Source organism: Staurois parvus, unplaced genomic scaffold (assembly GCF_062004578.1).
Source record: "Staurois parvus isolate SC_StPar_1 unplaced genomic scaffold, SC_StPar_1.0 ptg000512l, whole genome shotgun sequence".
Lineage (NCBI taxonomy): Eukaryota > Metazoa > Chordata > Amphibia > Anura > Ranidae > Staurois > Staurois parvus.
This window is the reverse complement of record NW_028318308.1, coordinates 926,867-953,097: the sequence shown is the minus strand read 5'-3', so window position 1 is coordinate 953,097 and position 26,231 is coordinate 926,867. Positions and strand designations below refer to the sequence as shown.

General features: G+C 41.0%; 1 protein-coding gene across 1 annotated transcript in view; it reads left to right on the top strand.

Moving 5' to 3' along the window:
• Window positions 1-26,231, top strand: part of LOC149451882 (phospholipid scramblase 1-like) — a 53,640-nt gene that overhangs the window by 25,472 nt on the left and 1,937 nt on the right. Inside the window, exons 4-7 of the mRNA XM_089690058.1 lie at window positions 4,129-4,171; window positions 10,712-10,932; window positions 11,072-11,233; window positions 20,536-20,697. Of these exons, the coding sequence (XP_089546184.1) occupies window positions 4,129-4,171; window positions 10,712-10,932; window positions 11,072-11,233; window positions 20,536-20,697 (588 nt within the window). The remainder of the gene's footprint in view (window positions 1-4,128; window positions 4,172-10,711; window positions 10,933-11,071; window positions 11,234-20,535; window positions 20,698-26,231) is intronic.

The window sequence follows — 26,231 nt, the reverse complement described above, 5'->3', positions numbered from 1 at the left end:
CGGTATATACAATGTATCCAGAAAGTATTCCCGGTACATACAGAGCATCCAGAAAGTATTCCCGGTATATACAGAGCATCCAGAAAGTATTCCCGGTATATACAGAGCATCCAGAAAGTATTCCCGGTATATACAGAGCATCCAGAAAGTATTCCCGGTATATACAGAGCATCCAGAAAGTATTCCCGGTATATACAGAGCATCCAGAAAGTATTCCCGGTACATACAGAGCATCCAGAAAGTATTCCCGGTATATACAGAGCATCCAGAAAGTATTCCCGGTATATACAGAACATCCATACATGTATATACCAGGAATACTTTCTGGATACATTGTATATACCGGGAATACTTTCTGGATACATTGTATATACCGGGAATACTTTCTGGATGCTTTGTATATACCGGGAATACTTTCTGGATGCTCTGTATATACCGGGAATACTTTCTGGATGCTCTGTATATACCGGGAATACTTTCCGGATGCTCTGTATATACCGGGAATACTTTCCGGATGCTCTGTATATACCGGGAATACTTTCTGGATGCTCTGTATATACCGGGAATACTTTCTGGATGCTCTGTATATACCGGGAATACTTTCTGGATGCTCTGTATATACCGGGAATACTTTCTGGATGCTTTGTATATACCTGGAATACTTTCTGGATGCTCTGTATATACCGGGAATACTTTCTGGATGCTCTGTATATACCGGGAATACTTTCTGGATGCTCTGTATATACCGGGAATACTTTCTGGATGCTCTGTATATACCGGGAATACTTTCTGGATGCTTTGTATATACCGGGAATACTTTCTGGATGCTCTGTATATACCGGGAATACTTTCTGGATGCTCTGTATATACCGGGAATACTTTCTGGATGCTCTGTATATACCGGGAATACTTTCTGGATGCTCTTTATATACCGGGAATACTTTCTGGATGCTCTGTATATACCGGGAATACTTTCTGGATGCTCTGTATATACCGGGAATACTTTCTGGATGCTCTGTATATACCGGGAATACTTTCTGGATGCTCTGTATATACCGGGAATACTTTCTGGATGCTCTGTATATACCGGGAATACTTTCTGGATGCTCTATATATATCAGGAATAGTTTCTGGATGCTCTGTATATACCGGGAATACTTTCTGGATGCTCTGTATATACCGGGAATAGTTTCTGGATGCTCTGTATACACCGGGAATACTTTCTGGATGCTCTGTATATACCGGGAATACTTTCTGGATGCTCTGTATATACCGGGAATACTTTCTGGATACATTGTGTATACCGGGAATACTTTCTGGATGCTCTGTGTATATCGGGAATACTTTCTGGATGCTCTGTGTATATCGGGAATACTTTCTGGATGCTGTGTATATACCGGGAATACTTTCCAGATGCTCTGTATATCCCACCATTTGTAGACGCTATAACTTTCACGTAAACCAATTAATTTACACGGATCGGGATTTTTTTAGCGAAGACACGGAGCAGAATACAAGTATTGTATTGTAAATATTATCTTGCTATGGGGACACTCATGTACGCTCGCTCCTGAGCCACTGCTTTGAGTGTCCAGCCCCCCGCCTCCCTTCACTGGCTGTATTTGATATCAGTGGGAGCCAATACCTCACACTGCTGTCTCTGAGCCAATGAGGAGGGAGAGAGCAGGGAAAGCTCCTCGCTGGATTGTGGTCAAGGTCAGGTAAGTATAAGGGGGTGGGGGCAGGGGCTGGGGGGGCGGAGCAGCTTGTTTTTTTACTTCATAGAATGCATTAAGGAAGAAAAAGCCTTTTTAGCTTTCCATCCACTTTAAACAAACGAACACCATTATAATCACTTTAAAAATGACAGCGACTGATTCACCCTCGGTGAATGTGTGGAGGAAGTCACATTTATATGCCCCTGTGTGTCGGGGATTTGTCCTCCAGGTTGGTGATGAATCAATGCGGCTTCACTAATCCTTCTCACTGTATTGTACCAGCAAATTGTCATTACTTCTTGTTACACAATAATCTACTAATATCATCATCATCATTATTATTATTATTATCATTATTATTATTATTATTATTATTATTATTATTATCATTATTATTATTCCAGAATCTATTATTATTATTATTATTATTATTATTATTATCATTATTATTATTCCAGAATCTATTATTATTATTATTATTATTATTATTATTATTATTATCATTATTATTATTATTATTATTATTATTGTTATTATTATCATTATTATTATTATTATTATCATTATTATTATTCCATAATCTATTATTATTATTATTATTATCATTATTATTATTATTATTATTATTATTATTGTTATTATTATCATTATTATTATTATTATTATTATTATCATTATTATTATTATTATTATTATTATTATTATTATTATTATTATTATTATCATTATTATTATTCCATAATCTATTATTATTATTATTATTATTATTATTATTATCATTATTGTTATTATTATTATTATTATTATTATTATTCCAGAATCTATTATTATTATTATTATTATTATTATCATTATTGTTATTATTATTATTATTATTATTATTATTATTCCAGAATCTATTATTATTATTATTCACAATAAATAATAATAATAAGTAATAATATTTGTATTCCATGTATTGTTGGCAGTTATTGCACTCTCATTATATTTATTATTTATACTTCTATTACACATATAATGTAACCCAGACAACATCCTCTAGGTGTTGGGAGCAGAGGGTTGTGTTCTCTCTCACAGGACGGGGGAGGGGATGTCCTGGGCTGGGTGTTACATGGTGTCACTGTGTTATAAGTAGAGACAGATGTCACTTCCTCCTGCGCCCCCTCCTATGTCGGTGTCATAGCTGTGTACAGTGTGTGTATTGGGGGTGGGGAAGGGATTCCACAGACTGCAGGACTTTCAGCTATTTCTGACACCCAGCCAAGCAATGTGGAGGAGGACTGAACTCTGCACATCCAACACAGAACCAGCCGAACCTGACTGACACCGAACCTGACTGACACCGAACCTGACTGACACCGAACCTGACTGACACCGAACCTGACTGACACCGTACACACGGAACCTGACTGACACCGTACACACGGAACCTGAGCGCACCGCGTCTGGGCGACTCCAACAATTCCAGACCAGAATAAACATCATCTACTCCCCGTACTTGTATCTACTGTGTGTACACATCACAATGACTTGTATCATATAGCTCTGACATAGACCGCAGCACTGTACAGAGGAGCTTACGCTCTAATGTCCCCTCCCCCACAGTCCCATCAGTCTCTGTACCAGAGGAGCTTACGCTCTAATGTCCCCTCCCCCCACAGTCCCATCAGTCTCTGTACCAGAGGAGCTTACACTCTAATGTCCCCTCCCCCACAGTCCCATCAGTCTCTACACCAGAGGAGCTGACACTCTAATGTCCCCTCCCCCACAGTCCCATCAGTCTCTACACCAGAGGAGCTTACACTCTAATGTCCCCTCCCCCGCAGTCCCATCAGTCTCTACACTAGAGGAGCTTACACTCTAATGTCCCCTCCCCCGCAGTCACATCAGTCTCTGTACCAGAGAAGCTTACACTCTAATGTCCCCTCCCCCACAGTCACATCAGTCTCTACACCAGAGGAGCTGACACTCTAATGTCCCCTCCCCCACAGTCACATCAGTCTCTACACCAGAGGAGCTTACACTCTAATGTCCCCTCCCCCGCAGTCCCATCAGTCTCTACACCAGAGGAGCTTACACTCTAATGTCCCCTCCCCCGCAGTCACATCAGTCTCTGTACCAGAGAAGCTTACACTCTAATGTCCCCTCCCCCACAGTCACATCAGTCTCTACACCAGAGGAGCTGACACTCTAATGTCCCCTCCCCCACAGTCACATCAGTCTCTACACCAGAGGAACTGACACTCTAATGCCCCCTCCCCCACAGTCTCCCACTATCAGATGTGGTAACATTGTTTCCCTGTGCTGTGTTATGGATACAATGTACATGGGTGACGGGGGGGGGGGGGGGGGGGTGCGCCCAATGTCACATGACCCCGTTTTCTGATCTTTTCCTTTTCTCATCCTCCAGATAGACCAAATCCTCATCCACCAGAAGACGGAACTTCTAGAAGGTGAGGGAAGGGGACCGGTACCCCGAGTATACAGGAGGGGGGAGGGGCAGGAATATATATATATATCTACAGATCCTTGTGCTTAGGTACAAATGTACATGGAAATAATGACCAGAACCTCTGAGGGGGGCCATTTCCTATGATCAGCAGCTCCCTCTAGTGGCCACTGTGAGTTGGGTCTTCTGAAATATCTCAGCCAGTTCCATACTGCCTTGTGGCCACCAGATGGAGCTGCTGATCAAAGGAAATGCACATATTAAATAAAACAGGGCTTTGTCACTACTGGGTGAATGCTTGAGATGTTCTTCCACTAGTTTTGTTATAAGTCGACCTCCAAGTGTATCCCCAGTTCAGAAAAATGTACAAAAACATCATCACAAAGTATCAATCTTCATCAGATTCCCAAATGTGTGTATAATAATAATAAAATAATCTTTAATAATAAAAGTAATATATAGAATAGTAATCTACGATTGTAATAATAAACAAAAACAATAATATATAGAATAGTAATCTATGATTGTAATAATAAACAAAAACAATAATATATAGAATAGTAATCTATGATTGTAATAATAAACAAAAACAATAATATATAGAATAGTAATCTATGATTGTAATAATAAACAAAAACAATAATATATAGAATAGTAATCTATGATTGTAATAATAAACAAAAACAATAATATATAGAATAGTAATCTATGATTGTAATAATAAACAAAAACAATAATATATAGAATAGTAATCTATGATTGTAATAATAAACAAACAATAATATATAGAATAGTAATCTATGATTGTAATAATAAACAAACAATAATATATAGAATAGTAATCTAGGATTGTAATAATAAACAAACAATAATATATAGAATAGTAATCTATGATTGTAATAATAAACAAAAACAATAACATATAGAATAGTAATCTATGATTGTAATAATAAACAAACAATAATATATAGAATACTAATCTAGGATTGTAATAATAAACAAAAACAATAATATATAGAATAGTAATCTACGATTGTAATAATAAACAAAAACAATAACATATAGAATAGTAATCTATGATTGTAATAATAAACAAACAATAATATATAGAATAGTAATCTATGATTGTAATAATAAACAAAAACAATAATATATAGAATAGTAATCTATGATTGTAATAATAAACAAACAATAATATATAGAATAGTAATCTAGGATTGTAATAATAAACAAACAATAATATATAGAATAGTAATCTATGATTGTAATAATAAACAAAAACAATAACATATAGAATAGTAATCTATGATTGTAATAATAAACAAACAATAATATATAGAATAGTAATCTACGATTGTAATAATAAACAAAAACAATAACATATAGAATAGTAATCTATGATTGTAATAATAAACAAACAATAATATATAGAATACTAATCTAGGATTGTAATAATAAACAAAAACAATAATATATAGAATAGTAATCTATGATTGTAATAATAAACAAACAATAATATATAGAATAGTAATCTACGATTGTAATAATAAACAAAAACAATAACATATAGAATAGTAATCTATGATTGTAATAATAAACAAACAATAATATATAGAATAGTAATCTATGATTGTAATAATAAACAAACAATAATATATAGAATAGTAATCTATGATTGTAATAATAAACAAACAATAATATATAGAATAGTAATCTATGATTGTAATAATAAACAAAAACAATAATATATAGAATAGTAATCTACGATTGTAATAATAAACAAACAATAATATATAGAATAGTAATCTATGATTGTAATAATAAACAAACAATAATATATAGAATAGTAATCTATGATTGTAATAATAAACAAACAATAATATATAGAATAGTAATCTAGGATTGTAATAATAAACAAACAATAATATATAGAATAGTAATCTATGATTGTAATAATAAACAAAAACAATAACATATAGAATAGTAATCTATGATTGTAATAATAAACAAACAATAATATATAGAATAGTAATCTACGATTGTAATAATAAACAAAAACAATAACATATAGAATAGTAATCTATGATTGTAATAATAAACAAACAATAATATATAGAATAGTAATCTATGATTGTAATAATAAACAAACAATAATATATAGAATAGTAATCTACGATTGTAATAATAAACAAAAACAATAACATATAGAATAGTAATCTATGATTGTAATAATAAACAAACAATAATATATAGAATACTAATCTAGGATTGTAATAATAAACAAAAACAATAATATATAGAATAGTAATCTATGATTGTAATAATAAACAAACAATAATATATAGAATAGTAATCTACGATTGTAATAATAAACAAAAACAATAACATATAGAATAGTAATCTATGATTGTAATAATAAACAAACAATAATATATAGAATAGTAATCTATGATTGTAATAATAAACAAACAATAATATATAGAATAGTAATCTATGATTGTAATAATAAACAAACAATAATATATAGAATAGTAATCTATGATTGTAATAATAAACAAAAACAATAATATATAGAATAGTAATCTACGATTGTAATAATAAACAAACAATAATATATAGAATAGTAATCTATGATTGTAATAATAAACAAACAATAATATATAGAATAGTAATCTATGATTGTAATAATAAACAAACAATAATATATAGAATACTAATCTAGGATTGTAATAATAAACAAAAACAATAACATATAGAATACTAATCTATGATTGTAATAATAAACAAAAACAATAATATATAGAATAGTAATCTATGATTGTAATAATAAAAACAATAACATATAGAATAGTAATCTATGATTGTAATAATAAACAAACAATAATATATAGAATACTAATCTATGATTGTAATAATAAAAACAATAACATATAGAATAGTAATCTATGATTGTAATAATAAACAAACAATAATATATAGAATAGTAATCTATGATTGTAATAATAAACAAAAACAATAACATATAGAATAGTAATCTATGATTGTAATAATAAACAAACAATAATATATAGAATACTAATCTATGATTGTAATAATAAACAAACAATAACATATAGAATAGTAATCTATGATTGTAATAATAAACAAACAATAATATATAGAATACTAATCTATGATTGTAATAATAAAAACAATAACATATAGAATAGTAATCTATGATTGTAATAATAAACAAACAATAATATATAGAATAGTAATCTATGATTGTAATAATAAACAAAAACAATAACATATAGAATAGTAATCTATGATTGTAATAATAAACAAACAATAATATATAGAATACTAATCTATGATTGTAATAATAAAAACAATAACATATAGAATAGTAATCTATGATTGTAATAATAAACAAACAATAATATATAGAATAGTAATCTATGATTGTAATAATAAACAAAAACAATAATATATAGAATAGTAATCTATGATTGTAATAATAAACAAACAATAATATATAGAATAGTAATCTATGATTGTAATAATAAACAAACAATAACATATAGAATAGTAATCTATGATTGTAATAATAAACAAACAATAATATATAGAATACTAATCTATGATTGTAATAATAAACAAACAATAACATATAGAATAGTAATCTATGATTGTAATAATAAACAAACAATAACATATAGAATAGTAATCTATGATTGTAATAATAAACAAAAACAATAACATATAGAATAGTAATCTATGATTGTAATAATAAACAAAAACAATAATATATAGAATAGTAATCTATGATTGTAATAATAAACAAACAATAATATATAGAATAGTAATCTATGATTGTAATAATAAACAAAAACAATAACATATAGAATAGTAATCTACGATTGTAATAATAAACAAACAATAACATATAGAATAGTAATCTATGATTGTAATAATAAACAAACAATAATATATAGAATAGTAATCTATGATTGTAATAATAAACAAACAATAACATATAGAAAAGTAATAATAATAATACACATTGGAATAATTGAGCACAGTCCATACAAACATACCTCCATGTACCCTCCATACACCCCCATGTGTCCCCTCTGTGTAGAACTATTTCATCAGATTTCCACATACAAGGGTTGTCAGACATTGATTGTCGCATATTATCCTGATGACGCACACAGAACACAGACGTGTAGCAGGAAAGATGGCGGTCTTTAACCCCCGCACACATGACCACCCATGTGTCATCCCTTCCACAGACATTGTATGTAATATATAGATTTTGCCCATTCCTCACCTGACGCTGCAACAATTGCACATTTATTACAAAATCTCAGAGCGGAGCCACTCGTCCTGGTAAAATGCCTGTAAATCCTGTTCTGAGCACATGGGGGCGCAATCCCATGTTATTGGGCTATTTCCCCTCCAGGTCAGATGTTCTTCATTCACACAGAACACAGTGAATCAGGAAAACACCATATTGTGGCCTCAGATGGAGCGTCATACACAGGTATTTACTCATTGCTGGCTCCATCTAGTGGCCATTGTGTGGTATTTTCCAAAACTGCTCATTTTTTGTAAATGAATGAATAATATTCAACCTGGAGAGAACATATCTTCGTATGTGCAGTTTCAGAAGGACGAACAATTTGGAATACACCCCTCAGGCAGATTTTTAGTCTGATGTACAAGTGATAATGCTGGACCTTTAGAAATTAAAATTGGTTCTAATGAATATAAAATATACAATGGAGTTTTCTTTTTTTTTTTTGTTACTTTGATTATTTTTATGAAGTTTCATTGCAACAAAATACAGTATATTGTATACTTGTTAGTTTGTTGATGATTATTAGTTTAATTGTAACAATATCTTTTTCATCGTATCTCTGTCTATTGTAGGAGGGTGCTGGTTGGTGGGGATGTTTTTCTAGGGGGGGGGGGGGGGGGGGTTCACACATTTTTATTTTTACAGATTTCTATTAAAATATGTACCAGATGATACATTTTTTTACAAAAAGGCGGCGTCCTTTAATGATTTCCTGCTTGTTGCCTATATTAGGAGGATGCTGGTTGGTGGTGATGTTTTTCTAAGGGGGGTCACAAATTTTTTCTCCTTGTTGCCTATATTAAGAGGATGCTGGTTGGTGGTGATGTTTTTCTGGGGGAGGGGGGTCACAAATTTTTATTTTTCCGGATTTCTATTAAAATATGTACCAGATGATAAAAAAGAAAAAAAAAAGAAAAGGAAGGTGTCCATTAATGATTTCCTCCTCGTTGCCTAAATAGGAGGGTGCTGGTTGGTGGTGATGTTTTTCTAGGGGGGGGGTCACAATTTTTTTCTCCTTGATGCCTATATTAAGAGGATGCTGGTTGGTGATGATGTTTTTCTAGGGGGGGGTCACAAATTTTTTCTCTTTGTTGCCTTTATTAAGAGGGTGCTGGTTGGTGGTGATGTTTTTCTAGGGGGGGTCACAAATGTTTCCTCCTCGTTGCCTATATTAGGAGGGTGTTGGTTGGTGGTGAAGTTTTTCTAGGGGGGTCACAAATTTTTTCTCTTTGTTGCCTATATTAAGAGGATGCTGGTTGGTGGTGATGTTTTTCTAGGGGGGGTCACAATTTTTTTTCTCCTTGATGCCTATATTAAGAGGATGCTGGTTGGTGGTGAAGTTTTTCTAGGGGGGGGGGGTGTCACAATTTTTTTTCTTTGTTGCCTATATTAAGAGGATGCTGGTTGGTGGTGAAGTTTTTCTAGGGGGGGGGGGTCACAAATTTTTTCTCTTTGTTGCCTATATTAAGAGGGTGCTGGTTGGTGGTGATGTTTTTCTAGGGGGGGGTCACAAATTTTTTCTCCTTGTTGCCTATATTAAGAGGATGCTGGTTGGTGGTGATGTTTTTCTAGGGGGGGGTCACAGATTATTTCTCTTTGTTGCCTTTATTAAGAGGGTGCTGGTTGGTGGTGAAGTTTTTCTGGGGGGGGGGGTCACAAATGTTTTCTCCTTGTTGCCTATATTAAGAGGATGCTGGTTGGTGGTGATGTTTTTCTAGGGGGGGTCACAAATGTTTTCTCCTTGTTGCCTATATTAAGAGGCTGCTGGTTGGTGGTGATGTTTTTCTAGGGGGGGTCACAATTTTTTTTCTCCTTGATGCCTATATTAGGAGGGTGCTGGTTGGTGGTGATGTTTTTCTATGGTGGGGGGGGGGGGCACACATTTTTTCTCTTTGTTGCCTATATTAAGAGGGTGCTGGTTGGTGGTGATGTTTTTCTAGGGGGGGGGGGTCACAAATTTTTATTTTTCTGGATTTCTATTAAAATATGTACCAGATGATAAATTTAAAAAAAAGGCGGCTTCCATTAATGATTTCCTCCTCGTTGCCTATATTAGGAGGGTGCTGGTTGGTGGTGATGTTTTTCTAGGGGGGGTCAAATTTTTTTATTTTTCTGGATTTCTATTAAAATATGTACCAGATGATAAATAAAAAAAAAAAGTCGGCGTCCATTAATGATTTCCTCCTGGTTGCCTTGCAGCGATCACGGGCTTCGAGACCTGCAATCAGTACGAGTTGCGGAATATAATGGGTCAGCGGATATTCTCCGTGCAGGAGAGGAGCACAGTGTGCGCACGTTGCTGCTGCGGCTCCCTCCGCCCCCTCACTCTGCACGTCTGTGACTACACGGGGCGGGAGGTCATCCATTTCGTCCGCCCCCTCAAGTGTTCCAGCTGCTGCTTCCCTTGCTGCCTACAGGAGGTGAGACGGAGGACTCAGAACATGATCTCCCTGTACAGTCATATTCACCTCTCTATAGATACCGTGTAGTATATTCATTTCTTGGGTCCTCCATGACTCTTCCAGCGTTGGTGACACCATTCTGTCTGTTGTCACGCAGTTGGAGGTCCAATGCCCCCCGGGTCAGACCATCGGTTACGTAGTCCAGACGTGGCACCCGTTCGTCCCCAAATACTCGCTCATGACGGAGAGTCGGGAGCCGGTGTTGAAGGTGGTCGGGCCGTGTTTGATGTCCAGCTGCTGTGGAGACGTTAACTTCCAGGTGAGGCAAGGCCCTGCCCCCCACTACCCCCCCTCCTCAAAACAAATATGTTCTTGTATGTTTTTAGGGTCTTTCAAAAAGTTTAATTCTGGTTTTGAAGTAAAAAGATTCTGGTGATCCTACCAGCAAGGTGTATCCACAGCCACTTCCTTCCTAGGGTGACAACCCTTTGCTATGGCCTCCAAGGTGGACTACAAACTGTCTATTGAAGATGTGTCCCTAAAGCTGAACTCCGGGAGAGTTCCTAAATCTCTCCATTGCTTCTTCTCCTCCACATTCAAAATTTACATTTTTTTATTTGGCATACAGGTGAAACTCAAAAAATGAGAATTTTGTGCAAAAGTTCATTTATTTCAGGGCAGCAACTTAAAAGGTGAAACTAATATATGAGACTCATTCCATGCAAAGCAAGATAGTTCCAGCCGTGATTTGTCACCATTGTGATGATTATGGCTTACAGCTCATGAAAACCCCAAATCCACAATCTCAGAAAATGAGAATATTGTGAAAAGGTGGAATAATCTCGGCTCAAAGTGTCCCACTCTAATCAGCTCATTCAGCCATAACACCTGCAAAGGGTTCCTGAGCCTTTAAATGGTCTCTCAGTCTGGTTCAGTAGGAATCCCAATCATGGGAAAGACTGCTGACCTGACACCATCACTGACACCCTCCATAAGGAGGGAAAGCCTCAAAAGGGAATTGCAGAAGAAGTTGGATGTTCCCAAAGTGATGTATCAAAGCACATTAATAGGAAGTTATGTGGAAGGGAAAAGTGTTGAAGAAAAAGGTGCACAAGCAGCAGGGATGACCGCAGCCTGGAGAGGATTGTCAGGAAAAGGCCATTCAAAAGTGTTGGGGACTTTCACAAGGAGTGGACTGAGGCTGGAGTCAGTGCATCAAGAGCCACCACACACAGACGGATCCTGGACATGGGCTTCAAATGTCGTATTCCTCTTGTCAAGCCGCTCCTGAACAACAAACAACGTCAGAAGCGTCTTACCTGGGCTAAAGAAAAGCAGACCTGGTCTGTCCTCAGTGGTCCAAAGTCCTCTTTTCTGATGAGAGCAACTTTTGCATCTCATTTTGAAAACAAGGACCCAGAGTATGGAGGAAGAATGGAGAGGCCCAAGGACCCCGAGTATGGAGGAAGAATGGAGAGGCCCAAGGACCCAGAGTATGGAGGAAGAATGGAGAGGCCCAAGGACCCCGAGAATGGAGGAAGAATGGAGAGGCCCAAGGACCCCGAGTATGGAGGAAGAATGGAGAGGCCCAAGGACCCCGAGTATGGAGGAAGAATGGAGAGGCCCAAGGACCCCGAGTATGGAGGAAGAATGGAGAGGCCCAAGGACCCCGAGTATGGAGGAAGAATGGAGAGGCCCAAGGACCCCGAGTATGGAAGAAGAATGGAGAGGCCCAAGGACCCCGAGTATGGAGGAAGAATGGAGAGGCACAAGGACCCCGAGTATGGAGGAAGAATGGAGAGGCCCAAGGACCCCGAGTATGGAGGAAGAATGGAGAGGCACAAGGACCCCGAGTATGGAGGAAGAATGGAGAGGCACAAGGACCCAGAGTATGGAGGAAGAATGGAGAGGCACAAGGACCCCGAGTATGGAGGAAGAATGGAGAGGCACAAGGACCCCGAGTATGGAGGAAGAATGGAGAGGCACAAGGACCCCGAGTATGGAGGAAGAATGGAGAGGCACAAGGACCCCGAGTATGGAGGAAGAATGGTGAGGCCCAAGGACCCCGAGTATTGAGGAAGAATGGAGAGGCACAAGGACCCCGAGTATGGAGGAAGAATGGAGAGGCCCAAGGAGCCCGAGTATGGAGGAAGAATGGAGAGGCCCAAGGACCCCGAGTATGGAGGAAGAATGGAGAGGCCCAAGGACCCCGAGTATGGAGGAAGAATGGAGAGGCACACACTGCAAGATGCTTGAAGTCCAGTGTGAGGTTTCCACAGTCTGTGGTGATTTGGGGAGCCATGTCATCTGCTGGTGTTGGTCCACTGTGCTCCATTAAGTCCAGGGTCACCGCAGCCGTCTACCAGGAGATTTTGGAGCACTTCATGCTTCCTTCCGCAGACCAGCTTTATGGGGATGCTGACTTCATTTTCCAGCAGGACTTGGCTCCGCCCACACTGCCAAAAGCACCAAATCCTGGTTCAATGACCGTGGGATTACTGTGCTTGATTGGCCAGCAAACTCATCTTTCTCTTGGCAATGCCCCATAGATTCTCTATGGGGTTCAGATCAGGTGAAAGACATGAGACCGAACAATGCAGAAGAGCTGAAGGCCGCTATTGAAGCATCCTGGTCTTCCATAACACCTCAGCAGTGCCACAGGCTGATAGCTTCCATGCCACGCCGCATTGAGGCAGTAATTGCTGCAAAAGGGGCCCCAACCAAGTACTGAGTACATATGCAGCTTCTACTTTTCAGAGGTGCGATATTGTTCTATGTACAATCCGTGTTTTATTGATTGCATGGAATATTCTCATTTTCTGAGATTGTGGATTTGGGGTTTTCATGAGCTGTAAGCCATAATCATCACAATGATGACAAATCACGGCTTGAACCATCTTGCTTTGCATGGAATGAGTCTCATATATTAGTTTCACCTTTTAAGTTGCTGCACTGAAATAAATGAACTTTTGCATGATATTCTAATTTTCCAGTTTCACCTGTATTGTTCTTTGTAAAACGTACCTTTTTGAATGTGTGTGATGTCATCACTTTACAAGAGAGAAGGCAGCTGGGCATTGGGAGGAGGGTCAGTGAAGCAGCAACATCGACTCTCTTCTCCTGTTCAACAATTTGGTATCAAATTATAATTCCCATCATGCAATGGGGGAGGGGGGAATGTAATGGACCAGGAATTGCCTCTCCTGTCAATCAAGGTCTGATGTCATGGTGGGAAGGACCAAAAAGGAGTCTCCTGGCCTGTCATTCAAGGAATGATGTTACAGTGGGAGGGACAGACCAGAAATCTTCTTGCCGATCAGTCAAGGTGTGATGTCATGGTGGGCAGGACGTCACTAGAGTCTCCTGGCTTGCCAATTTTTAATCCCATGGTTGACAGCATAGACCAGAGGTCTCCTGGCCTGTCATTCAAGGTATGATGTCATGGTGGGCAGGGCAGACTAGGAGTCTCCTGGTTTGTCATTCAAAGTATGATTTCATGGTGGGTGGGACAAACAAGTAGTTTTCTGTCCTGTCAGTCAAGCTATGATGTCACGGTGTGGTGGGAAAGACACAGAATCCCCTGGCCTGTCAATCAAGGTATGATGTCCTGATGAGCAGGACAAATCATGAGTCTTCTGTCCTGTTAGTCGAGCTGTGATGTCATGGTGGGTGGGACAAACCATGAGTCTCCTGTCTTGTCAGTCAATTTTTGATCTCACAGTGGGCAGCACAGACTAGAACTCTCCTGGCCTGCCAGTCAAAGTATAATGTCATGGTGGGCAGGACAGACTAGAAGGTCCAGGTTCATTCAAAATAGGATTTTGTGGTGGGTGGGACAGACAAGGAGTCTCCCTGGCCTGTCAGTCAATGTATTAGGTCATGGTTGCAGGATAGACAAGGAGTCTTGTTGTCTTTCAGTCAAGGCATGATGTTATGGTGGGCAGGACAGACTAGGAGTCTCCTGGCCTTTCATTCAAGGTATGATGTCATGGTGGGCAGGACATCTCAAGAGTCTTCTGGCTTTCCAGTCAATTTTTGATCTCATGTTGGGCAGTACAGACCAGAAGTCTCCTAGCCTGTCAGTCAAGGTATGATGTCATGGTGAGCAGGACATACGAGGATTCTCCTGGTCTGTCAGCCAAAGTATTGATGTCATGGTGGGTGGGAAAGAAAAGGTATCTCCTGGCCTGTCAGCCAATGTATGATGCCATGGCGGGTGGGACAGACTGAGAATCTCCTGACTTATCAGCCAAAGTATGATATGGTATGCAGGATAGACTAGTAGTCTCCTGGTTTGTCATTCAAAGTATGATTTCATGGTGGGTGGGACAAACCAGCAGACTCCTGTTCTGTCAGTCGAGCTATGATGTCATGGTGAGTGGGAAAGGCAAGGATTCCCCTAGCCTGTCAATCAAGGTATGATGTCATGGTGAGCAGGACATACGAGGATTCTCCTGACCTTTCAGCCAAGGTATGATGTTATGGCGGTTGGGACAGACTGAGAATCTCCTGGCTTATCAGCCAGTATATGATGTTATGGTAGGCAGGACAGATCAGGAGTTTTCAGGCATGTCAGTCAAGGAATGATGTTATGGTAGGTGAGAAAGACAAGGTATCGCCTAGCCTGTCAGTCCACGTATGATGCCACGGCGGGAGGGATAGACCGAGAATCTCCTGGCTTATCAGCCAATATTTGATGTTATGGTAGGCAGGACAGATCAGGAGTTTTCAGGCATGTCAGTCAAGGAATGATGTCATGGGTGATGGGACAGACAAGATATCTCCTGGCTTGTGAGTCAAGGTATGATGCCATGGTGGGTGAGAAATATCAGGAGTCTCCTGGCCTGTCAGTCGAGCTATAATGTCATGGTGAGTGGGAAAGGCAAGGATTCCCCTAGCCTGTCAATCAAGGTATGATGTCATGGTGGGCAAGACATCATAAGAGTCCCCTGGCTTTCCAGTCAATTTTTAATCTCACGGTGGGCAGTACAGACCAGATGTCTACTAGCCTGTCTGTCAAGGTATGATGTCATGGTGAGCAGGACATAAGAGGATTCTCCTGACCTTTCAGCCAAGGTATGATGTCATGGTGGGTGAGTAAGACAAGGTAGCTCCTAGCCTGTCAGTCAACGTATGATGCCATGATGGGGGGGATAGACCGAGAATCTCCTGGCTTATCAGCCAATATTTGATGTTATGGTAGGCAGGACAGATCAGGAGTTTTCAGGCATGTCAGTCAAGGAATGATGTCATGGGTGATGGGACAGACAAGGTATCTACTGGCTTGTTAGTCAAAGTATGATGTCATGGTGGGTAAGAAATACCAGGAGTCTCCTGGCCTGTCAGTCAAGTTAGGCAGTGGGAGTGGAATGGACAGATGGGTCGTCTGAGACCTCGGGGTCCTCCCACTACAAGGAGCAATGGTTTAATGGCACAACTGCTGACTCGGGGAACGAATGGGCACAGTGACTACGGGTCTTACAAACAGTACATTTGGTACACTGAGCCCTGGAAATGCTGCATTCAGTAGGGAATGGTCTGGCTGCTGCTGTTACTGCAAAATTAAGAACCTATTTGATATGCAAGAAGGGACTTTTAGAATACAGATTAAACATTTCTGTCAGGAGATCAGCTTTAAATTTGGCTGAAATATCTAAAAGAGTAATAATATCCTTGTAGGATCTTTAGTAATGAACAGATCAGACAAATGTTGAATCAATGTTGCTATAAATAGTGACATCAATCATTTAATCCTCGGGACTCAGTAAATAAGGTCCCATGGCCAAAAACAAATTTGTTTTTTGCTGCAAAAATAAATTCATCCTCGTGATCATATAAAAACACATCTTTTGTTTCTACCCATCCCCCCATGTTTACTCCTTAGTTAAACTCATGCTCTTCATCCTTCATATTTTATACAGTATTTCCCAATTTTCTCCACTGTGTTGGTTGGAATGTGTGCAGGCGGAGGAATCTGGGCGGCTCCCACCCTTCCCATACATTTTTTCCACAGCTTTTTTTTTTTTTGGTGTTGGTGAAAGTCTTTATTGATAGTCACCCAACACTTAACAGATACTTTATATGGCTTGTGGACACCTGACCATCGCACCTCTATGAGCTTGTTGGACATCTCATTCCAGAATCATGGCCATTAATATGGAGTTGTCCCCTTTGCATCTTTACCATCCTCCACTTTTCTGGGAAGGCATTCCACAAGATTGTAGAGGATGTTTTGGGGCATTTGTACCCATTCATGAGGTCAGGTACTGATGTAGGATGAGAAGACCTGGCTCTCAAGTAGAGTTCCGATTCATGCCAAAGGTGTTCAGTAGGATGAGGTCAGGGCTTTGTGCAGGACACTCAAGTTCCTCCACACCAAACTGGTCAAATCATGTCATTATAGAGTTGCCTCCTTTTGTGTCTATAACATCCTCCACTCTTCTAGAGGGTGTCAGTACCTGACCTCACAAATGGTCACAAAATTGCACATACATCCTCTAGAAGATTGGAGGATGTTATAGACACAAAAGGAGGAAACTCTATAATGACATGATTTGACCAGTGTGGTGTGGAGGAACTCGAGTGTCCAGCACAGAGCCCTGAGCTCAGCCCTACCGAACACCTTTGGGATGAATTGGAATGCCAGTGGTGAGCCAGGTCTTCTCATCCACTATCAGTACCTGACCTGCACAGATATTGGCTGAGAAGACCTGACTCACCATTGGCATTCCAATTCATCCCAAAGGTGTTCAGTAGGGCTGAGGTCAGGGCTCTGGGCTGGACACTCGAGGTCATCCACACTAAACTGGTCAAGCCACGTCTTTATGGAGCTAGCTTTGAGTTGCCCCCCACCCCTTTCCCTCTTTGTGGCTATAACAGCCTCCACACTTCTGGAAGGACTTTCCACAAGATTTGAAATGTGTCTGTGGGAATTTGTGAGGTCAGGTACTGGTGCTGGTTGAGAAGACAGAGCTAACAATCCAAATTCATCCCAAAGATGTTCAGTAGGGATCTGCGCAGGACACCTGGGTTCCTCCACACCAAACTAGTCAAACCATGTCTTTATGGAGCTGGCTTTGTACACAGGGGCACAGCCAATGGGGGAATAGAAAAGAATATTCACCAAACTGTTACCTCAAGGTTGGATGAGCACAGTTGTCTACAATGTCTTTGTATGATGTATTACCAGGACCCCGCACTGGAAACACCTGAACTCCATCATTTGGAGGGGTGTCTGTCTTCTTTGGGCCATATACTGTAGTGTATCTGTTATTGGTAGGGTTCTTTAATCATGAGTCTTCAAATATAGGACTGATGTTGGATGAGAAGACCTGGCTCACCATTGGGTCTCTGATTCATCCCAAAGGTGTTCAGTAGGGTTGAGGTCAGAGCTCTGTGCAGGCCACTCCAGTTCTTCCACACCAAACAGGTAAAACCATATCTTCATGGAGCTGACTTTGTACAGAGGGTCACAGTCATGGTGGAACAGAAAAAAAGTATTCACCAAACTGTTACCTCAAGGTTGTAAGAGCACAATTGTCTACAATGACTTTGTATGATAGAGTATTACCAGAACCTTTCAGCAGAGACTTCTGATTTCCATCATTTGAATCGGGGCTTATACTTTTGGCCAAGTAGTAGGCAAGATGAAAATATCAACAAAGTTTTGGTCATAAAGCAAATTTGCAAAGAATCCTTGGGAACCGGTGGGGTTATCATGCCAGTTCAGAATATCAGTTAGGAAAACACGCAAAATGAACCTTAATATTTTAATGAGGTCATGATACAAAAAGTAAGTTGAAAAAGCATGTTCCACCAAATTTTCAGTATCACTCGGGTCCCTTTTGGCAGGGTGCCAGACAAGAAGCTTGTAAAAGTCCAACCCATCCAGCACCATGCCCTTGTCACCACTAGATAAATGTCGCCCAGCTTACCATGATACCATATTGTAGCTCGATAGGAAAAAGCCATTGCATCACATACACCTCAATATGTTCATGAGGCCATGATGTAAAATATAAAAAAGTTTAAACAAAATCTTCGGGGCCATGTAGGGACCCCATTCTCAGAGTGACAAAAAAAGCCTTCAAGTGTTTTAGGGGCCACACAGGATGTGAATCTGAAGGTGAAGGACAGGAGGGTGCCGGGTACGCAGCTGAGGGTTATTTATGTGCACATGACAGGTGTAATGTAAGAGGCAATGTACACGGGTGTCAGACTAGGGAGGAGGTTCAACACAGCTGTCGGGGAAAATATCTCACCTTTTAGATGTGTTGGGGATCCAGTCATGCTGCATTCCATGTGACTTGTATAGGAGAATAAAACCAGAATGAAAGCAGCACAAGGGGGACCGTGTATATAAATAAAACACTACAAATGTCTAACGCAACAATAAACACAAGCTCACACCAGTCACCGAGATCCAATACGGATTGTGGGATCTCCTGGTTTGGACAGAGATTCTTGTGATCTCATCATTGTACCATTGGGGTGTAGACTGGATCATTGCAGATTTAGCCCTTCAGCAGATTGCTCTTCAGTGTGCATTCCAGCGATATACGTCAAATGATATCATGGGGCAAAACAACAATCTCATCATTGGTGGCCAATAGGAATTTCTGTGAGATGTTTACTTTTATTACAAGTGTTGTTATGAGTTTGTTTTATAATTGAAATGAAAAATCTTTCCATGTAAGTGATACTGAGATGTTTGTATTGCATTTTGATAAATAAAATGATGACTTTTCTTCATTAATGATCAGCTTCTAATTCACATATTTGTATTTGTTCACCCTTCTATGCAGACCTAGGTCTACACATTCATCTGATCTGGGGCTCTGCTCAGACCTCTCCTCCTCTCCTCTCTTCTCCTCTCCCTCTCCTCTCCCTATCCTCTTCTCTTCTCTCTTTATCTTCTCTCTTCTCTTCTCATCTCTTCTCTCGTTTCTCTCTTCTCTCGTCTCTCTCTTCTCTCATCTCTCTCTTCTCTTCTCTCGTCTCTCTCTTCTCTTCTCTCGTCTCTCCTCTCTCTTTCTCTCCCTTTCCCTCTACACCTCTCCCTCCTCTTCTCTCTCTCTCCCCCTCCCCTCTTCTCTCTCCCTCTCTCTTCTCAGCCTCCTCTCCTCTCTCTTTCTCCTCTTTCCTTCTCTCTCCCCCCTCTCTCTTTCCCTCTCCCTTTCCTCCCCTCTATATACCTCTCCCTTTCCTCCCCTCTATATACCTCTCCTCTCTCTCTTCTCTCTCTCTCTTCTCCCCTCTCTTCTCCCTCTCCCCATCTCTCTGCTCTCTGTCTCTCTTTTTTCTTCTCCCTCTCCCCTCTCTCTTCTCCTCCCCTCAGCCTCCTCTCTCTTCTCCCTCTCTCTTCTCCTCTCCTCAGCCTCCTCTCTCTTCTCCCTCTCCCCTCTCTCTTCTCCCTCTCCCCTCTCTCTTCTCCACTCTCTCTCTCTTCTCCTCCCCTCAGCCTTCTCTCTCTTCTCCGCTCTCTCTCTTTTCCTCCCCTCAGCCTCTTCTCTCTTTTCCCTCTCCCCTCTCTCTTCTCCCCTCAGCCTCCTCTCTCTTCCCTCTCTCCCCTCTCTCTTCTCCCCTCAGCCTCCTCTCACTCTCGTCCTCTCTGTGTCTCAGGTGAAGCCTCTATGTGAGTCTCGCAGTGTGGGTCGGATCAGTAAGCAGTGGACCGGACTACCTAAGGAAATCTTCACAGATGCAGATAATTTTGGGATCCAGTTCCCGAAGGACCTGGATGTGAAGATGAAAGCAGTGTTACTAGGCGCCTGCTTCCTGCTGGTGAGTCTTTCTGTAAAGCCATGGAAGAGAGCTCCCCCTACAGGATAAGGTTGTGTACAGCTTATTTTGCTGGGAGAATATGATAAGGACCACTGGAAGGTCCTATAATCACTGAACTCGGCACCAACATACATATTGAAGTGAATGATGCCTTTACTGATAGGAGATTATTTTCTGTCTCATACATCACTTCCCATTGATAGGAAGGGACTCACCCCCTGCAGTGCAGTTAAAGGACGGCCTTCAAGGTTTAGGTGTCATTTATTGGACTCTTGTTCAGCTTCTTGAATTTTACCAGCTTGTACATTTTCAGCCTTTATAAACTGTAGAGGAGTTTATCCAATGTGACCAGGAGATTTGTGCAGATAGATTTAGAAATATTGTACTTGATATCTGGTTTTTAGTGCTGAGTCATATCCACATTTCTGAGGACTCCGGACATTAAGACCACTCCCAAGTCACATTCAGAAGGCACAATGGACAGTCCAAAGACAGTTCCTTGAATCACATTAACGAAAAACCCCACAAAGGACAGTTTAAGGGCAGCTCCTCAGGCCACATTTAGGGAATACAGAGGATTATCTAAGGACAACTCCACAACTTTCAGGAAACACATAGAACCATCTAAAGTTCTATCAAAGTCAACTCACATTCAAGGGATACAGAGGATAATCCAAAGACAGCTCCTCAACTCACGTTCAGTGGACACGGAGGACAGTCCAAAGACAGCTCCTCAACTCACATTCAAGGGGACAGAGAGGACAGTCCTGAGATAGCTTTCCAAGTCACATTCAGGGAATACCTAGGACAGTCTAAAGACTGCTCCTCAACTCACGTTCAGTGGACACAGAGCAAAGTCCAAAGACTGTACCTCAACTCACATTCAGGGGGAAAGAGAGGACAGTCCAAAGACAGCTCCTCAACTCACATTCAATGGACACAAGACAGTCCAAAGACAGCTCTTGAACTCATGTTCAGTGGACACAAAGGACAGTTCAGAGATAGCTCCTCAGCTCATGTTCAGGGGATACAGAGAATAATACAAAGACAGCTCCTCAACTCACGTTTAGTGGACACTGAGGACAGTCCAAAGACAGCTCCTCATGTCATATTCTGAGAGCACAGAGGACAGTCCAAAGACAGCTCCTCAACTCACGTTCAGTGGACACAGAGGACAGTCCAAAGACAGCTCCTCATGTCATATTCTGAGAGCACAGAGGACAGTCCAAAGACAGCTCCTCAACTCACGTTCAGTGGACACAGAGGATAGTCCAAAGACAGCTCCTCATGTCATATTCTGAGAGCACAGAGGACAGTCCAAAGACAGCTCCTCAACTCACAGTAAGTGGACACAGAGGACAGTCCAAAGACAGCTCCTCAACTCTCATTCAGGGGATACAGAGAATAATACAAAAATAGCTCCACGTGTCATATTCTGAGGGCACAGGGGAAAGTCCAAAGAAGCTCCCTAGATCACATTCAGAAGACACAGAGGACAGTCCAAAGACAACTCCTCAAGTCACATTTAGGGGACACAAAGGACAATCCAAAGACAGCTCCTCAAGTCACATTCAGGGGACACAAAGGACAATCCAAAGACAGCTCCTCAAGTCACATTCAGGGGACACAAAGGACAATCCAAAGACAGCTCCTCAAGGCACCAGAGTTTTTTTCCACATCAGTCAGTCTTGCTTACTTGTTTCATCCTTGCTCTTCATAAAGCAGGCCCACATAGACACATTCATTACACCCTGCAAATTCATCCTCTCCTCACCATTATCATTATGGATGCAATGTTGATGAAAATTAATGTCCAGACTTTGAAGTGAAGCAAAAGTAATGGAAGGTTTTATTGGAACGTAATAGTCAATCTGCAGATTAGACCCTTTGCATCATGAATTATTAAATGTTCAGAACTCTAATACTGGAGATGTTATACGGCCTTTAGGTCCAGTCTAAAATATATTACTTCCAAACTGTTCTCTCTTAGTCAGCCATATTGTCCATTATTGATGCTCTTCTCCCAACATCCATACGGGAGTACTACAATGAGCCTGGGGCCAGCAGTACCATGCTCCTCCTGGGTGGAGAATGCCAAGACTTACATTACTGAGTAGTTGTAATCCGTTACACTTCAGAATAACACTGTTCCTTTCCTTCCTTTAGTCCAGTCTCCATCTGGAATCTGTCAGACCCTAATGGCCCCAAACTCTTGTGCTTTAACCATTTCTGTTACTGATTGGACAGGCTTCACCCTGTCAGTGAAGACAGACTAGCTGTTGTCGAGGCTTCCCGAACAGGGATAACTTGTGGCTAAGAGGGATGAGTTCAAGGTTCAGTTCAAACACAATTTTGAAGCGAACTTCAACTATTTTATGTGTTCATCTGAACTTTGGACTTTTAGTCTGTTCAACGGGAGCTGAACTTCATATACACAGCTCAAAAAAATGAAAGGAAGACTTCGAAAACCCATCAGATCTCAATGAGGAGGAATCTTTTGCTGGATCTCTATACTGATATGGACGGGGTGATGTGTGAGGAACATGAGGACGCCCCATCATTTGTTGGAAATGAAAATGATCGACCTACAGAGGGCTAAATTCAAAGACTATAAAAATCAAAGTGAGGAAATGATGCCGAAGGAGAGTCCATTTTTCTGAAATGTCATTGCAGCAACTCAGAATGTTCCTCAGTAGTGTGTGTGGCCCCCACGTGCTTGTATGCATGCCTGACAACATCAGGGGAGGCTCCCACTGAGACCGTGGATGGTGTCCTGGGGTATGTTCTCCCAGATCTGGACCGGGCATCACTGAGCTCCTGGACAGTTTGAAGTGCAACCTGGCAGCGTCGGTTGGACTGAAATATGACATCCCGGAGGTGTTCTATTGGATTTGGGTCACGCGAGCGTGGGGGCCATTCAATGGTATCAATTCCTTCATCCTCCAGGAACTGCCTGTATACTCTCCCCACATGAGGCCGGGCATCATCGTGCACCAGGAGGAACCCAGGACCCCCTGCACCAGGAGGAACCCAGGACTCCCTGCACCAAGGAACCCAGGACCCACTGCACCAGCGTAGGATCTGATAATGGGTCCAAGGATTTCATCCCCATACCTAATGGCAGTCAGGGTGTCATTGTCTAGCCTGTAGAGGTCTGTGTGTCCCTCCATGGATATGCCTCCCCAGACCATCACTGACCCACCACCAAAACGGTAATGCTGAACCATGTTACAGGCAGCAGAACGTTCTCCACGGCTTCTCCAGACTCTTTCACGTCTGTCAGATGTCCTCAGGGGGAACCTGCTCTAATTTGTGAGAAGCACAGGGCGCCAGTGGTGGACCTGCCAATTTTGGGGTCCAATGGCAAATGCCATTCGAGCTCTATGGTGCCGGGCAGTGAGCATAGGGCTCACTAGAGGATGTTGGGCCCTCAGGCCACCCTCATGTAGTCTGTTTCTGATTGTTTGGTCAGAGACATTCCCACCAGTGGCCTGCTGGAATTCATTTTGTAGGGCTCTGGCAGGGCTCATCCTGTTCCTCCTTGTACAAAGGAGCAGATACCGGTCCTGCTGATGGGTTAAGGACCTTCTAAGGTCCTGTCCAGCTCTCCTAGAGGAATTGCCTGTCTCCTGGAATCTCCTCCATGCTCTTGTCTCCTGGAATCTCCTCCGTGCTCTTGTCTCCTGGAATCTCCTCTGTGATCTTGTCTCCTGGAATCTCCTCCGTGCTCTTGAGACTGTGCTGGGAGACACAGCAAACCTTCTGGCAATGGCATATTGATGTGCCATCCTGGAGGAGTTGAACTGCCTGTACAACCTCTGTAGGGTCCAGGTATGGCCTCATGCTACCAGTAGTGACACTGACCCTAGCCAAATGCAAAACTAGTGAAAAACAGAAAAGATGAGTAGGGAAAAAAATGTCAGTGGCCTCCACCTGTAAATCCATTTCTTATTTGGGGGTCGTCTCATTGTTGCCCATCTAGTGCACCTGTTGTTCATTTCATTAACACCAAAGCAGCTGAAACTGATGAACAACCCCCTCTGCGACTTACCTGACCAGACCCATATCCCAGGAGTGTCATTGACTTGCTGCTAGACTTGGATTACAAAGTCTTCCTTTCATGTATAAAAGCGTTATTCCCACCAGGGGGGGACTGACAACTCATGGGGCTGCCGGGCAATAGAGGATCATGGAGCCCCTGTGTCCTTGTCCACACTCAAAAAAAATCCTATAAAAAAAGGTACTGGAGGCATTTCATGGAGCCCACTACTGACCCAGGGCCCTCGGGCAGTGCCCGAGTGCTCAAATGGTCATTCCGCCCCTGATTCCCACCATCACTATCTATGACAGCTTCCTATCTGGCAATGGCTGCTAAAGAAGCCGGCCATTTTTTGGCAATGTGCACCCATGCTAAATGTTTGACTTCAGGTCTTCTCTCCATAACCTACCTACCCAGAATCATCATAATCCTTCCAGTGGTATCAATGATAAAAGCCGAACCATTCCACCAGATGACTAATGCCTGATGTGCGGGTGATAACGGCGGAATGGGAGAAGTGAAAGTTGTCTCAGATGGATCTACCATAACATGACTTTTCCTTCATACAAGCAGATCCGAGGTTGAAATGTAGTGTAGGTGGACCTTATTGTGGTCCTTGACTGTTACCTCTGTGATGGCGACAAAGGGAGTGCTCACCAGACGGTAAATTCTTGGATGTGTACGGAGGAGCACTTGGTTCAAACGTTCATCTCATTTGTAGGACTTTTTTGAAGCATTTAGTGACACCAGGAGAGGTTGGTCTTCATCAACCCTCACGCAGGCCCCTTAGTACATTCAGTCGTGATTTCATGAACATTGACTCCTCAACCCTTGAACAAGGGGAGGCTTTTTTCCCTCCTCAGATGTTCTCAGCTGATACATTTTTCAAAAAGTCCTTCAAGTGGGATGAATGTTTGTACCAGATTCTCCTCCATACACATCCAAGAATTTAACGGATGGATACCCAAGCCATAAATACCCCTGCCGGACCCGATCTGTATTTTTTTCTAGATCTTCACACTCACTGGTTGCACCTATTGGAAATCCTTAAAAGAAATGCTAAATGTTTGACTTCAGGTCTTCTCTCCATAACCTACCTGCCCAGAGTCATCATAATCCTTCCAGTGGTATCAATGATAAAAGCCGAATCATTCCACCAGATGACTAATGCCTGATGTGTCTGTAACAACATTGGAATGGGAGAAGTGAAAGTTGGCTCAGATGGATCTACCATAACATGACTTTTCCTCCAAACAAGCAGATCCGAGGTTGAAATGTAGTGTAGGTGGACCTTATTCTGGTCCTTGACTGCTACCTCTCTGGTGACAAAGGGAGTGCTCACCAGACGGTAAATTCATGGATGTGTATGGAGGAGCACCTGGTTCAAATGTTCATCTCATTTGTAGGACTTTTTGAAGCATTTAGTGTCACCAGGAGAGGTTGGTCTTCTTCAACCCTTACGTAGGCCCCTTAGCGTATTCAGTCATGATTTCAT